Source organism: Zeus faber, assembly GCF_960531495.2.
Source record: "Zeus faber genome assembly, chromosome: 12".
In the NCBI taxonomy this organism is placed as follows: Eukaryota; Metazoa; Chordata; class Actinopteri; order Zeiformes; family Zeidae; genus Zeus; species Zeus faber.
Genome location: NC_137196.1, coordinates 30,073,572 through 30,089,418, shown reverse-complemented (window position 1 = coordinate 30,089,418; position 15,847 = coordinate 30,073,572). Strand labels below are relative to the sequence as shown.

Here is a 15,847-nt window from a genome sequence, read left to right as displayed (position 1 = left end):
AACAAAAACCTCACAATAAAAGATAAATGTGTGAAAGCCACGTCCACGTCCTCCTCCTCCTCCACCTCCTCCTCCTCCACCTCCTCCACCTCCTCCTTCTCCGACTCCTCTGCTCCATTTCTGCATCGATCCCAAAACGGTAAAATCCACACGGCGTCCGTGACGTCACGTGAGCGTTTCCAGGGAAACCAAATTCACTCATTTTAAATGTTATGATTCCTGTGTCAAACGCTGAGAACGTGAATAAAACGTGACGACAGAGAATCGAACCAGGAGCCGATGAGTCATGGTATCGATATCCATGACTCATCCATATCCAGTCATTGTATCGTGAGATCCCGATCAATACTGCGAGTGGACGTCCTCCACTCTCCTCCACCCCTGAAACTCCAAGCACCCGGTGTTCTTCTTCTCCTCCAACCCATGTTCTCCACCTCCTCCAACTCAGTGTTCTCCACATCCTTCAGAGCAGGTTCTCCACCTCCTCCACCCCATCAGGAGTAGAAGAGCCGTCCCTTGTCGGAGCCCAGCCGGTTGAGCCTGGCGAGCTGGGAGGGCGACGGGGGGGACGTCCTGGCGGAACGGGCCCTTGGGCGAGGCGGGGTACGCCGCCTCGGGCCCCAGCTTGCCCTTGGCTTCCTGCTGCTCGCGCCGCCGCTGCTCCTGGCGCAGGAGCTCCTGGGCCTCCAGGAGGACCCGGGCGTTGACTCCGCCCCCTCCGCTGACCACGCCCCCGCCCGGGAAGCCGTTGCGGCCGCCCTGGTAGCTGGAGTAGCGCGGGTTCTCCTTGGCCGCCTGGAAGCTCTGGCCCGGGGGGCCGGCCTTCTCCCAGGGGTCCTGGGACGCCGCGCTGGGGGCCTTCCTGGGCTGTCTGGAGGACATATTCAAAAAAAAGTTTGTATTAACCACAATGCCTGAGATTTCCCTAATGTTTTGGTCACCATACCTCATTTGTACACATTATACACATTTATTAGAAGTACATGTTGTTGACTTAAAACATGTACATGTTATTATTTTGACTTCAATTGAGTTTGTTTTCCATTTGCTTTGGCAACGTAAACGTATGTTCCCTCCACGTTAGAGCTTTTTGAATTGAAATAAAAGAGAACAACCGCGTCCATCACCTTTCCATTCAGATGAATAGGGGTCCCTCCCTCCACCTCCACAATTGTTCCTGTTATTGTTCTATTATTATAATTATTTTCCTGGCACTTTTCAGGCTACAAGTGACTGGAACAGGACAACCCCTCCAGCTACCGACCCGGCTGAGCTGTCGTTGGAACCGGGACGTGGCAGACATCTTGTGGCTCAAGTTTCATCCAAATCGATCCACATACGGAGCAGGGATGAGTGAAAAGCCGACAAAACGACTGGAAGTGGCAGAACGTTCGGGCTTCACCGACACGCCCAATGTTCTGAAGCCTCCGGTCGGGCGGTGCAGCGAGATGAGTTCGTGGCGTGAGAGGCTTTGTGACCTCATCATCCAATCGCAATATATTTGCAGGTTGTGGCTACGAAAGTCAAAAACAGTCTGAAACAAATTCCGTGTTTGTGACATCACACATGGAGTTTGCGTGCGGGCCAGAGCGAAGGGTCGGAATCGCGTCCGCCTTATTTTAGTCCCAAAAGTTAAAAATGTGGATGAAATGTCTGTGAGGGACATGCAGTATTAAATGTGTTTCAATGGAGGCGTGTTGGTGGGAACTTTCACACAGAGTGATTTCCTTCCCCAGAGACACTGTGAGGCAGGACAGGAAGTAGACAGGGACCTGACAGGAAGTAGACAGACACCTTCTAACTTTTAGGGTAAAGTCAGAACACGCAACAAGTGGATCCTTGTATTAGTCATTCAGTGTCACCAGGACTCGAGTCAATGCTGCGTTGGATGGAAACTGGGAAAATTGCAACTGGTTTTAGACGTGATGCTGATGTAAAGAGGAGCAGCAGCACAAAGCGACGCTACGTTTCCATGGGAACTTGAACATTTGTAATTGGTGTTGATAATGGACCCTGTGTTTTGCTGCCTGCAGCTATATTTATTATTATTATAATTGTTATTAGTACGTTATTTATGCTTATGCGTACATATCTTTATAACGTCTGTGTTATGTGTAACATTATAAAAGTCAAATACACGACTTGCTTTGCTTCGGCAATGTAAGAAATATATAACTGCCAATAAAACACAATTGAATTGAGCGAGCGAGAGAGAGCAGGAAGGAGAGAGAGAGGGGGAGGGGGAGGGATCAGATAACTTGGTTTATTCTCCATCACGCTCCAACTCTCCCAATTTAGAGGAGCGGGAGGTTCATTCCACATGTTGACACAGTGCATGCTGGGTAAATATAGAAATGAAAATTGTGCCAACATGTACTCAGAGTAACAGATGTAGAATACATATATATATATATATAAACAATATATACGCAGTATATATACACAAATATATATACTCTGTATATATATATATATATATACAGTATACAATACATATACATATGCTATATATATAAAGTTCATGTATACATATATAATAATACAATACTATAATAATACATAAAAATGTATTTATTTAGTTTTTCTTTAAAAGCCTCCATTTTATTGTATTTTGATTTTAAAATGGCCGCTCTTAAATCCAATATTTATTATATTCACATTGTTCTTATTGATTTTATTTCCTTTACTGATTTTATTTCTTCTGTCTTCTCAAAAGGCGTATTTATTCCTGTTAAATAATTCAAAATTAAACAGAATTTTAACTTGTAAACGAACACCAGAGTAGGACGCCAGCTCCTGGGTCTTTCAGCGAAGCCGGGTGTGGTCCTCCTCGGCGCGGGTGGAGGAGGACGAGCGCTGGGTGGTGCGGCGCTAGCGTCAGATAAGGGGCGTGTCCCCGCGCTCCCTCCTGTGGACTCGCGTGTCCCGCTTTGTCCGGGTTTCCCGTTTCCCGCAGGAGAACGAGGATGAACGGAGACCGGGCAGCGACGCCAGGGCTCTCCGCCTGGCAACCCCCGTGCGCTCATGTGTGTGTGTTACGTCCAGATTCCATCCCAACACTTTTAGGATCATTATTATTTTTTCCTGCTGGACTCCTTTTTGGAAAGCAATGTGCCACACCCACGTGAAAAGCTGACACCGCCCGCCAACTCCAACGTGACGCGGTGTAGGGGAGGGCGGGGCAGAAGAAGAAGAAGAGAAGGAGCGGGATTTTAGAAAAGGACGAGCGTTTTTATTTTGTATGTATTGACGTTGGTACACGAACCAAGTGTCTGAATGTGACTGGGATCAGTTCCTGTCATGGCAGCGTCAACAGCACCGATCACACGGGATCGAACCTGAATGGCGTTGGTCTCCTTCGTGGGACGCGGTGGGAGCCGTGGGGACGCAGAACCGAGCCGCACCGCGGTGCTTCCAGAGCACACTTGGGATTCCCGGCCCCACGGAGCGTCCCCACCCGCACCGCCGGGCGGGGCCAGGGGGGGCAGGTGGGTGTATCTGTGTGTGTCTGCGTGTGTGTGCATCTGTGTGTGTGTGTGTGTGTGTGTGTATCTGTGTATCAGTGTGTGTGTGTGTGTATCAGTGTGTGTGTGTATCAGTGTGTGTGTGTGTATCAGTGTGTGTGTGTGTGTACCAGTGTGTGTGTGTGTGTATCAGTGTGTGTGTGTGTATCAGTGTGTGTGTGTGTGTATCAGTGTGTGTGTATCAGTGTGTGTGTGTGTGTGTGTATCAGTGTGTGTGTGTGTGTGTGTGTATCAGTGTGTGTGTGTGTGTATCAGTGTGTCTGTGTGTGTGTGTGTGTATCAGTGTGTCTGTGTGTGTGTGTGTATCAGTGTGTGTGTGTATCAGTGTGTGTGTGTGTGTGTGTCAGTGTGTGTGTATCAGTGTGTGTGTGTGTGTCAGTATGTGTGTGTATCAGTGTGTGTGTGTGTGTCAGTATGTGTGTGTATCAGTGTGTGTGTGTGTGTATCAGTGTGTGTGTGTGTGTATGTGTGTGTGTGTGTGTGTATCAGTGTGTGTGTGTGTATGTGTCAGTGTGTGTGTGTGTATCAGTGTGTGTGTGTGTATCAGTGTGTGTGTGTATCTGTGTGTGTGTGTGTGTGTGTGTCAGTGTGTGTGTGTGTGTCAGTGTGTGTGTGTATGAGTGTGTGCATCAGTGTGTGTGTGTGTGTGTGTCAGTGTGTGTGTGTATCAGTGTGTGTGTGTGTATCAGTGTGTGTGTGTGTATGTGTCAGTGTGTGTGTGTGTATCAGTGTGTGTGTGTGTGTCAGTGTGTGTGTGTGTGTGTGTCAGTGTGTGTGTGTATGAGTGTGTGCATCAGTGTGTGTGTGTGTCAGTGTGTGTGTGTGTGTGTGTGTCAGTGTGTGTGTGTGTATGTGTCAGTGTGTGTGTGTATCAGTGTGTGTATCAGTGTGTGTGTGTGTGTGTGTGTGTGTGTGTGTGTGTCAGTGTGTGTGTGTATGAGTGTGTGCATCAGTGTGTGTGTGTGTGTGTCAGTGTGTGTGTGTGTATCAGTGTGTGTGTGTGTATCAGTGTGTGTGTGTGTGTGTATGTGTCAGTGTGTGTGTGTGTGTATCAGTGTGTGTGCGTGTGTGTGTGTGTGTGTCAGTGTGTGTGTGTGTGTGTGTGTGTGTGTGTCAGTGTGTGTCAGTGTGTGTGTATGAGTGTGTGCATCAGTGTGTGTGTGTGTGTCAGTGTGTGTGTGTGTGTCAGTGTGTGTGTGTGTGTCAGTGTGTGTGTGTGTATGAGTGTGTCAGTGTGTGTGTGTGTGTGTGTGTGTGTGTGTGTATCAGTGTGTGTTTGCTCAGGAACAGTCACTGGAATCTTATGTTTATTAAACATTGTGAACAACAACAACAAGAGATCAGAGCATCGAGGGGTGAGTGTGAACGTAGTGAGAGACGGTGCTACTCCGTCAACCTACACCTCCAACCTCAAATACAGATACAACATCACCCACAACTACACCGACAACATCAACTGCACCTACACCTACAACTTCAACTACACCTCCAATTTCAACAACAACTACACCTGCACCTACAACTACACCTCCTGCCCTTTCTGCCTGTAAAAAGGTTATTTTTCATTGTTTTTATTTCTCCATGAAGCCAAGATTATAAATTATGAGATAAATAAAAAACAACAAAATAATAAAATTAAAACCAGGAGCTTAACTTCAGTCAAAGGTGTTTTCTGGTAACTCAACATGGATGAATAAGTGTTGTTTGGCTGCCCAATTATTTGCTTTTCTGCACCGTTCTTGGTGTGGAGGCGTCTTTATTAATTATTACTTTTATTTTCCAAAATCAATGTCGACAAATTCTGTTGAAGAAACTAAAACATGATGGAGGATATACTCCATCATAATTCATCAAATACTTCATAATTCATCAAACTGCAGCGTTGCAGGAGTACAAGGTGTTTCAGGTTTGAGGCCTTTTATCGACAGCGGGCTCCATAATGACGGTTGCCCGGTTGCCCAGTTGCCCAGTTGCCCTGGGACCCATGGGGCCATCGTCCACCGTCTTGTGCGTTCTGGTTGTCCGCTTCTCCACCACTTTTAAATATGTTAAAAATATTGAACAGATCAAGCTTTTCTTCTTGCTCTTCTTCTCTCAGGTATAATTCCTTCTTGTAGTTTCTCTTTTCTTTTTCTATCAAATAGATTTTTGTGTGAACTGAGCAGAAGAAAAATATAAATAATATTAAATATTAATATTTATGAATAATGTCAAAGGTTACACATGGACTGGATGCGTCTCATTTCTAATTATTAAACGTCTATTATTATTATGATTATTATTCAGACTGTGGCTGTTTCAGATGAACCCCCCCCCCCCCCCCCCCCCCCCCCAACACGGTGATTTGGGATTTCTTGATGTCATTAGTGTCATAGAAAGCACACACACACACACACACACACACACACACACACACACACACACACACACACACACACACACACACACACACACACACACACACACACACACACACACACACACACACACACTTCCTGGAACAACAGACAGATCATGCCGATCAAAGGGAATTGCATTATGGGAGATGAGAGCGATCACGTCTCTTGTTTTAGGAGCTAATGTGTCCAACCCCCTGTGAGTGTGAGAGAAACCGCCCCAATCTGGATCAGTGATTTGGGATTTCTTGATGTCATTGGTGTCATAGAAAACACACACACACACACACACACACACACACACACACACACACACACACACACACACACACACACACACACACACACACACACACACACACACACACACACACACACACACACACACACACCGTCTGAAGTTCCTGAAAGCTTGAATCAAACTTTATAATATTTTATTTATTGTTCATTTCATATTTTCAAGTGATTTTGATGTGATGTGACTTGAGAGGCTGCTCTTTCATCTGCTGTGAAGCGCTTTGTTTCCCATTCTCAGGAGTTATTACATTATATATTTCTATTATTATGTATTATTAATATAGGTTTTCCAGTTTTGTATTAATTTATTTAAAATAAAAAATTAAAATAAAATGACAAACTTCATGTTGTGGGTGTGATGCCTGGGTGCCAAACAGTCCAGGACAGGGCTGGGACGTGTGACACCTCATGGTTCATTTCATATTTTCATTAAATACATTCTGCTTGTTGTTCCGGGACAATTAAAAATTTTGAAATCTAAAAGGATTGAAACAGAAGAACGGCAGAAGCTACGAAGACGGTCGAGGTGTCGCTGGAACCGCTGTGTCACAAACGGCTCGTGGTTCAACTTTCATCCAAATCCATCCACGTACCGAGCAGAAATTGGAAGAAATTTGAGCCAAATATTGAGCTGGTTCTGCTGGACGCCACACCACCGTTCATAAACAAAATGAAGGAGATGAGACTTAGAGAAAGAAGCTCTGTGATGTCATCATATTATTTCATATAAATGTACACGTTCTGATTCTGAATATACATTGGACCGTGTCCAGTGTACGGTGTGGACTCGGTCACTTTGTAGTGGTTAGAGATACAAACTAAGCGTGTGTGTATATTTATGTACTTTCTTACCTGGTAGATGTCAGTAGATCTGTTTAGTTGATATTTTGTCTCTTTGGTCCAAATTAATTTGCCGGATAAATAAAAATATGAAAAACAGCATCCACGAGAACTTGTCGCCACATCGAGTCGAATCCACTCGAATGTATGACTGAGTGATGCGTTCAAGATCCAGCGAGGTATCGGAAAAATGGAAGCCGTCCAATACAAAGTACTCGCAGATATACCACAACTTCTTTCGTATCTTATGGAAACGTAACTATGAAAATGAAATTTAAATGTAATTCAAATGTTATTCAAGGAAAAAAAATCAACACTAAAATGACAGAAGTTCGACTTCTATCGTAAACCTACGTAAATACGTCAACATTGATGCCACGCTGACCCAACGTCACCTCCCGTCACTGAGGCTGCACATGCACTCACACACAACAAGGTGCGTTTTCACGATGACGAAGTTTGCTTTAAAGTAAAACGTAAATGTTTGTTTGAAAGAAACTTCTTGTATAAAGTTTCTTACAGATGAACAAAGCAGATTTGAATGAAAAGTTTTAAGTATTGACAAGTTCTTCCATAATATCCGTAACATGTACCTAAATAAATAAGCTGGACCCCGTGTATTGCTGCCTTCAGCTATATTTATTATATTATATGTATTATTGTTATTATTTGTATTATTATTATTCAAGGATTCAAGAGGTATATTTATTATTATTATTATTATATTTACTATTATTATATGTATTTTAAAATGTAGTATTATATGTATTGTTAAATATATGATTATTATTGTATATATTATTATCATTATTATTATATGTATTATTATTATATGTATTATTATTGTGTGTATTATTATATTTCTTATTGTTATAATAATTATTATTATATGTAATATTATAAATGATTATTGTCTCTCTCTGGGTTAGTGGTATTATGGGATGTCTCACCGGGGCAGGGAGCTGTACTGTCTCTGGCTCTGGGTGAAGGCGTCTCTCTCCTCCTGTCTCTGTCTCTGCATCTGGACCTCGACGGAGACGGAGTGACGTCCTGGAACAGCCCCCCCTGCAGGCTGGAGGAGGAAGAGGAGGTCAGAGCGGAAGCCCATCCACCATCCATCCATCATCCATCCATCCATCACCTAGTCATCATCCATCCATCCATCCATCCATCAACCTTCCATCCATCAATCACCCATCCATCCATCCATCACCTATCCATCATCCATCCATCACCCATCCATACATCCATCCATCCATCACCTATCCATCATCCATCTATCCATCCACTCTCCTTCCATCCATCATCCATCCATCCATCACCTATCCATCATCCATCCATCACCCATCCATACATCCTTCACCCATCCATACATCCATCCATCCATCACCTATCCATCATCCATCTATCCATCCACTATCCTTCCATCCATCATCCATCCATCCATCCATCACCTAGTCATCATCCATCCATCACCCATCCATACATCCATCCATCCATCACCTATCCATCATCCATCTATCCATCCACCATCCTTCCATCCATCATCCTTCCATCCATCCCCCATCACCTATCGATCATCCATCATCCACCCATTATCCATCCATCCATCATCCACCCATCATCCACCCATTATCCATCCATCCATCACCCATCCATCCATCATCCACCCATTATCCATCCAGCATCCACCCATTATCCATCCATCCATCCATTATCCATCCATCCATCCATCCATTATCCATCCATCCATCCATTATCCATCCATCCATCCATCCATTATCCATCCATCCATCATCTATCAATCCACCCATCCTTCCATCATCTATACATCCATCCATCCATCCATCCATCATCTATCAATCCACCCATCCTTCCATCATCTATACATCCATCCATCCATCTACCCTTCTATCAATCATCCATCCATCGATCTATCTCTGTCCATCTGTCCATCTTATCTTGTCTATTGTGGTTCTGAAATATTAATTTCTGAAATAATTTCCAAAATCTATTCAATTAAATTAACTAAATCGCCGTCTCAGAATTGGAAGATGTTTTAACTCACAATCTATCATCACAAATAAAATAAAAATAATAATAATATGCATGACTAAATCGACAATAACGATAGAATTTAATGTTTCTTTTAAATGTTCTGTAGTTATTAAATGTAATAACAGTAGAACCATCTGACCACACTGTAAATAACAACATGTTGAACAGCAGAGAACCACAGATTATTATTATTATTATTATTATAATAATTATTATTATTTAATGCAAACATTTAGAAACTGCAGGTTCCTTCTGCGCTGGAGCGCCGAGTCAGTGTGAAATATTCAGATGAAAGTAAAAAAAAAACATTTTATATTCCCTGCGCTGCTCTGGAGTCAGCTTCTTATTAAACTCCATAAAACAACATTTCATTATTTTGAGAGGGAAGGATTATTCTATTCACACCTTCACTGTGTGGATAGAATAATAATGTCAGGAAGAACGTCTTTTTTTCCAAGATGGCGTCTCCAGCACAAAAAAGGTTGATTTAAAAAACACACACACACTGAAACACACACACACACAGAAACACACACACACACACAGAAACACACTCACACACAGAAACACACTCACACACACTGAAACACACACAAACACACACAGAAACACACACAGAAACACACTCACACACAGAAACACACTCACACACACTGAAACACACACACACACACACACAGAAACACACTCACACACAGAAACACACACACACACACAGAAACACACTCACACACAGAAACACTCACACACTGAAACACACACGCACACACTGAAACACACACACACACACAGAAACACTCACACACTGAAACACACACACGCACACACTGAAACACACACACACAGAAACACACACACACACACTGAAACACACACACACACAGAAACACACACACACACACACTGAAACACACACACACAGAAACACACACACAGAAACACACACACACACACAGAAACACACACACACTCACACACAGAAACACTCACACACTGAAACACACACGCACACACTGAAACACACACACACACAGAAACACACACACAGAAACACACTCACACACAGAAACACTCACACTGAAACACACACAGAAACACTCACACACAGAAACACACTCACACACAGAAACACTCACACACTGAAACACACACACACACTGAAACACACACACACACAGAAACACACACACACTGAAACACACACACACTGAAACAAACACACACAGAAACACACACACACTGAAACACACACACACACACAGAAACACTCACACACAGAAACACACTCACACACAGAAACACACTGAAACACACACACACAGAAACACACACACACACTGAAACACTCACACACTGAAACACACACGCACACACTGAAACACACACAGAAACACTCACACACAGAAACACACTCACACACAGAAACACTCACACACTGAAACACACACACGCACACACTGAAACACACACACACTGAAACACACACACACAGAAACACACACACACAGAAACACACACACACAGAAACACACACACACAGAAACACACACACACTGAAACACACACATACAGAAACACACACAGAAACACACTCACACACAGAAACACACTGAAACACACACACACAGAAACACACACACACTGAAACACACACACAGAAACACACACACACTGAAACACACACACACACTGAAACACACACACACAGAAACACACACACACACACACACACAGAAACACACACACACTGAAACACACACACACACACATAGAAACACACACACACTGAAACACACACTCACAGAAACACACACACACTCGCACACAGAAACACTCACACACTGAAACACACACACACACACACTCACACACAGAAACACACACAGGGAAACACTGAAACAGAAACACACACACACACACACAGAAACACACACACACACACACACAGAAACACACACACACACACACACACACAGAAACACACACACACACACACAGAAACACACACACACACACACACACTGAAACACACACACACACACTGAAACACACACACACACAGAAACACTCACACACACACACACACACACACACACACACACACACTGAACAGTCGCTCCAGGATTTTTTGTGATTGTTGCGACTAAATATGGTTGATTTTGCAGCAGATTTAAAAAGTAAAAAAAACTACATATGTATATTTTTAAAGATGGAAAAGTTTAAATACTGTATCTGTTTAAATAACTTCACAACATTTTAGTTTTTTCCAGAAGAATTGAGGGAAGTGCAAGAGCAAAATGTGTTTTTCATCACTTCCTGTGACAATCCACATTCTGCAAATGTGACAACTGGAAGTATTCTAATACTGTCTGAACTAATAATACTGTAATAGTACTAGTAGTTTCTAAATATAAAGAACCATGGACGACGAGTTAAATAATAACAATAAAAACAATAATATTAATAATAAATAAGAAAATAATAACAATAAAAATTGATAACAATACTACAATTAATAATATTATTATTAATAATAATAATAATAATAATAATACTAATAATAATAATACATCTAATAAATACTTCTTCTTTGGTTCCAGTCGTAAAACTTTCAGACGGTGGAGATACGTTTGCATACCAAAATAAGACACTCATGGTCGCAAACCATGACTTCCTGGAGGGACGGACGGAGACGTACTCACCTAGAGGACACGCCTTACCTGCCCCCCGCCGGGTGGACACGGGGGGTGAGGGGGCAGACAGACAGACAGGAAGTGAGGTCATGCCGGCAGGAAGTGTTATGGCGCTCAGGCGGGATGGAGGGATGTTAGTGGGTGTTAATGGGAGCGTCGGTCCAAATGGAAACGATACCAAATATCCCACTTTGGCGGCAGAAGCCTCAAGCTTTTCGCCTTAAAACGACGGCCACGCCCACTCAGCGCAGCCTGAAGCCTTTCATCAACCCGTTCACCTCTCTGCCCACTCATCCAGTCCCACTCCCGTTCAGGAAATCACTCGTTTGTGGTCGCTATGGTGACTGTTCCTCTTCGTGACAACCTGCACATCCATGCTTTTAATATTCTATACGTATGTATTGTATAAACATCTATATTTAGATTTGACAGCACCACTGAATCAAAGAATCACACTGCACATGTTCTGTTTATGTTGCTATATTTATTTGCCTAGTTTTGTTTTTAATATTATTTTTGCTATTTGTAACCCACCGCAGCAAAACTCGTCGTCTTGCGCATTTCTAAAATGGCCAGGAGCAGCCAAATAAGTTGAAAAAACCTTTATGGAAGGAAAATTAGATTTTTCCAGATTTGTGTTCCTTTGTGTTTTTTTTTTTTAATCTCTCAACATATTTTCAAAACCGAGTTTGATTTATAAATAGTAGAAAAATGTTAAACCGTGAACGACAGCGACACTGAATGTGATATTACTCTGGACTTGGAGAACATTTCAAACAGCGGATTTCAAACTAAATGTGATGATGAAACTGAATGTTTTCAAGAACAACCGGAGGAGACCGACGATACGTCCATTGTTGTTATAACGGGAGAAGTTGATGACGTGATGAAGTCCGTTGAGGTTGTTGACAGATTTTCAGATTTCAGATTTTCTGAGACTCATAATATTGACAGACTCTACATTTTGTTGTGTTGACCGTACTTTTAAACTCCAAAATAATTCCACTTTTATAAAACATTTATATTCTTACTGTTAAATAAAAGCTTTTTTTAAAAAACAAAAGCAGTTGTGTTGTTGAGCTGTTGGTGATTGGCCCATTCAGCAGTGTGTAAAGTAGCCATGAGGCTTTGTTGGTCCTCCAACCCCCTTTGCATTGTGGGAGCTGAATGAAGCTGGTGTGGGTAAAAATTGGAAGGTGATTATCTCAGAAACACAGTTTGCCACACCGTTGTCATTAAGGTTGTTCGTTGTCATTAAAGTCATAGCGTTAAAAATATTTGCTTGATTTGGAAGCTCTGATTCTCCACTTTCAAATGATGCAAAAAAAATAAAAACTCGAAAGCCGCCAAACGACCCAAAAGTATGCCGTGGGTCACATTTCTTTTATTGGTTTTTATTAAGCTTTTTTTTGGCATCTTAGCAATTTTTTTTTTTTTTAATGAATTATTTGACCTTTTTTGGTTTCCATTGTTGGAAACAAAGCAGGAATTCAGGATTTAAAGATTCAGTTTTGGTTTTTCCAAGTTTCCAAAGTGTTTAAAGCCAGTTTCAGAGCTTTTGAAAACATCTGAAGACGTTTTCACTTGGGCCGAACTGACGCTGTACTGGCAGTACACTGTCAGTACACCGGCAGTACAATGGGAAACCTGCAGACACCGGGTTCTGGCGGAGCGACGCCCCAGACGCCCGAGTTAAAACCACATTAAAACAGAAAGAGAAGTTTAAAGGTCTAATTCTGATCAATATTTGTTTTGTTTCTAATGTTTAACACGGACCTGGTCAAGTCCTTTATGTTCTGTTCATTGTTATTTATCACTTCAATGTTGAATCCTTCATGTGTTATTAGCTCACATCTCGCATCCAGGGACGAGCGCTCGTCGCGTCCCGGATTGATTGGTGTTGCCGGGCAGGTTGCCACGGCGACAAGGCTGGCGGCCAATTGGATGCGGGGTGGGGGTTGGGGACGTATTCAGGAAATAATTCCATATTTTTGGATTAGGGAAAGAAAGGAAATAACTGCTGCCAGAGGGTGAATGAGGGGAGCGGATAAAGCGCTCGCCAAGATGGACGCCGGAGAAAATGAAACATTAAAATAAACGGGAATTAAAGTGGAAACAGGAATAACCAACAGCGCCACCGTGATGGAACTGCACCACATTACCCACAATGCCCTGCTGGGCTCAGCGCAAGGTTCAACGGCTTCAGCTCAATCAGAACCCAAAAAGGAAAAGTGATTTTTTTTTTTGTTGTTTTTTTTTTACCTAAACCTTATTTTTAATATTGGATGATTGGAACGATCGATCCCATTCATCGTTATCGATCGCTTTCTTACAAACTGATCCCGTTCTGGGAGAATCTATCGCAATCGCCCCATTGAGGCCGCTCTCCCTCAAGTCGCCCTTTAAACTCGCTTTCCCCCCCAAAACAAAATCTTCTGGCGTGCGTTTGGTTCCGTATGTTTTTAGATATTTTAAATTTTTCATGTGTGTTTTGGGCAATTTACATTTTAGATTGAGTTATTTTAAATAATTCTTTATTTGTAACATTAAATGAAATGATTTAATGTATTCTAACGACAGATTTCTAGACACAGGCTGTTGTGATAAATGGAAAGACCGTAAGTCATAAATATTTTAGTGTTTTATGATATATGATTATGATTCATATTCTGTGTGAATCTCTTTTCTATTTATTTATTTTTATTCTGGACCAGAAGAGGATGAGCAGAGCCTCGTTCTCTGCTTCTTTGACTTTATTATATTGTTTTCTACCGTTTCCACCTGAACAGACGGAGCCAACGCGGCGCCGCTCTCCATCCCCACAAAGGGAAGCCACGCCCCCCCCGCCGTTTCCCACGATGCACCACTTCGCTCCACACGACTCGCTGGGAAACAAACGGCGACAAAGAGAAAGTTTTTATTTTGGGGTTTTTCCGCAGCGATAAAAACACTTGGGTGGATTCATCTGATGTTTGGTTAAAAACAGCCGTCGGGTTTTTCCTCGGTTTTGCACAAATTTTAGACAAAGGAAAAAAAAAACATGATTAAAAAAATGTATTTGAGTTTTTAGTCCAGAGGCTTCAAAAAGTGGGAGAAAGACACAGATTTGTACAGATCGACCAGGAAAGGCTTTTTAAAACGCAGCGGTTGTGACAAACGGGTCAAGAGGACGACGCAGTCTTCTTTCAATTCAAAGAGATCAAAGAGATTACATCCACCTCCTCCACTTTCAAACACCCAGCAGCACGCTTCGGGTTGGATGTGTAATCAGGAGCAATTATGAAGAGGGAAAATAAAAAGTGGAGAAAGGAGCCAGGAAGCATAAAAGAAAAAATCTAAAAATCATGTCATTACATTTCATCAGCCGTGGCTCGGAAGGCGCGCCACATTTGTTCGCTGTTATTGCTTGACATTGCTTCAGATTGTGCTCATTAACCTGCAGCCATCCCAGCACCAAATGGAACGGAGCAAACAAAGAAAACGCAACAAAAAACACACAAAAAAACCCAAAAAACTGTCGAATGGCAACGTCCGAAGCGGAGGGAGGAGGAGGCCCCGCCCCCAACCGGAGGAGGAGTCCAAGACCGACGGGTCCAAGGGGGCGGCGCCACGAGAGCCACCTGACCGGCGGACGGCACGGGGCGGAGGTTAAGTGGAGCGGGCAGGCGGAGTTAGCGGTGGAGGTGCTCCTGCATGCAGGTGGGCGGAGGAGCTACACAGGAAGCCCAGAGGCGACGCCCAGAGGGGAGGGGGGGGGGGGGAAACGCATCACAGCTCTGGACGCCCGGCCACCGGGGAGTGCAGTTAGTGGCGGTTAGCTCCGCACACAATGTTAGTATTCTCCTCAAGGGGGTGGGGCGGGGCAAGGCGGGCGGGGCAAGGCGGGCGGTGTTTGTTGGTTGGTTAGTGACGTTCAGCTCCAGAAAACTCTCCTCAGGGGGAAGTTGGGGCTTTTTTCAAAGTTCCCAGTTCAGCTCCTCCTCCTCCTTGGATGGGTGGATGGAGGGACGGATGGATGGGTGGATGGGGGGATGGGTGG

At 43.2% G+C, this 15,847-nt stretch overlaps 1 protein-coding gene across 1 annotated transcript in view; it reads right to left on the bottom strand.

Annotated features, from left to right (window-relative positions):
• Positions 1-494: 494 nt before the first annotated feature.
• LOC307238418 (partitioning defective 3 homolog) overlaps positions 495-15,847 on the bottom strand; it is a gene marked incomplete at its 3' end in the record, with an annotated part of 153,843 nt that continues 138,490 nt past the window's right edge. The window contains 3 exon segments of the mRNA XM_080011387.1: positions 495-566; positions 568-871; positions 8,008-8,129. Coding sequence (XP_079867513.1) covers positions 495-566; positions 568-871; positions 8,008-8,129 — 498 coding nt within the window.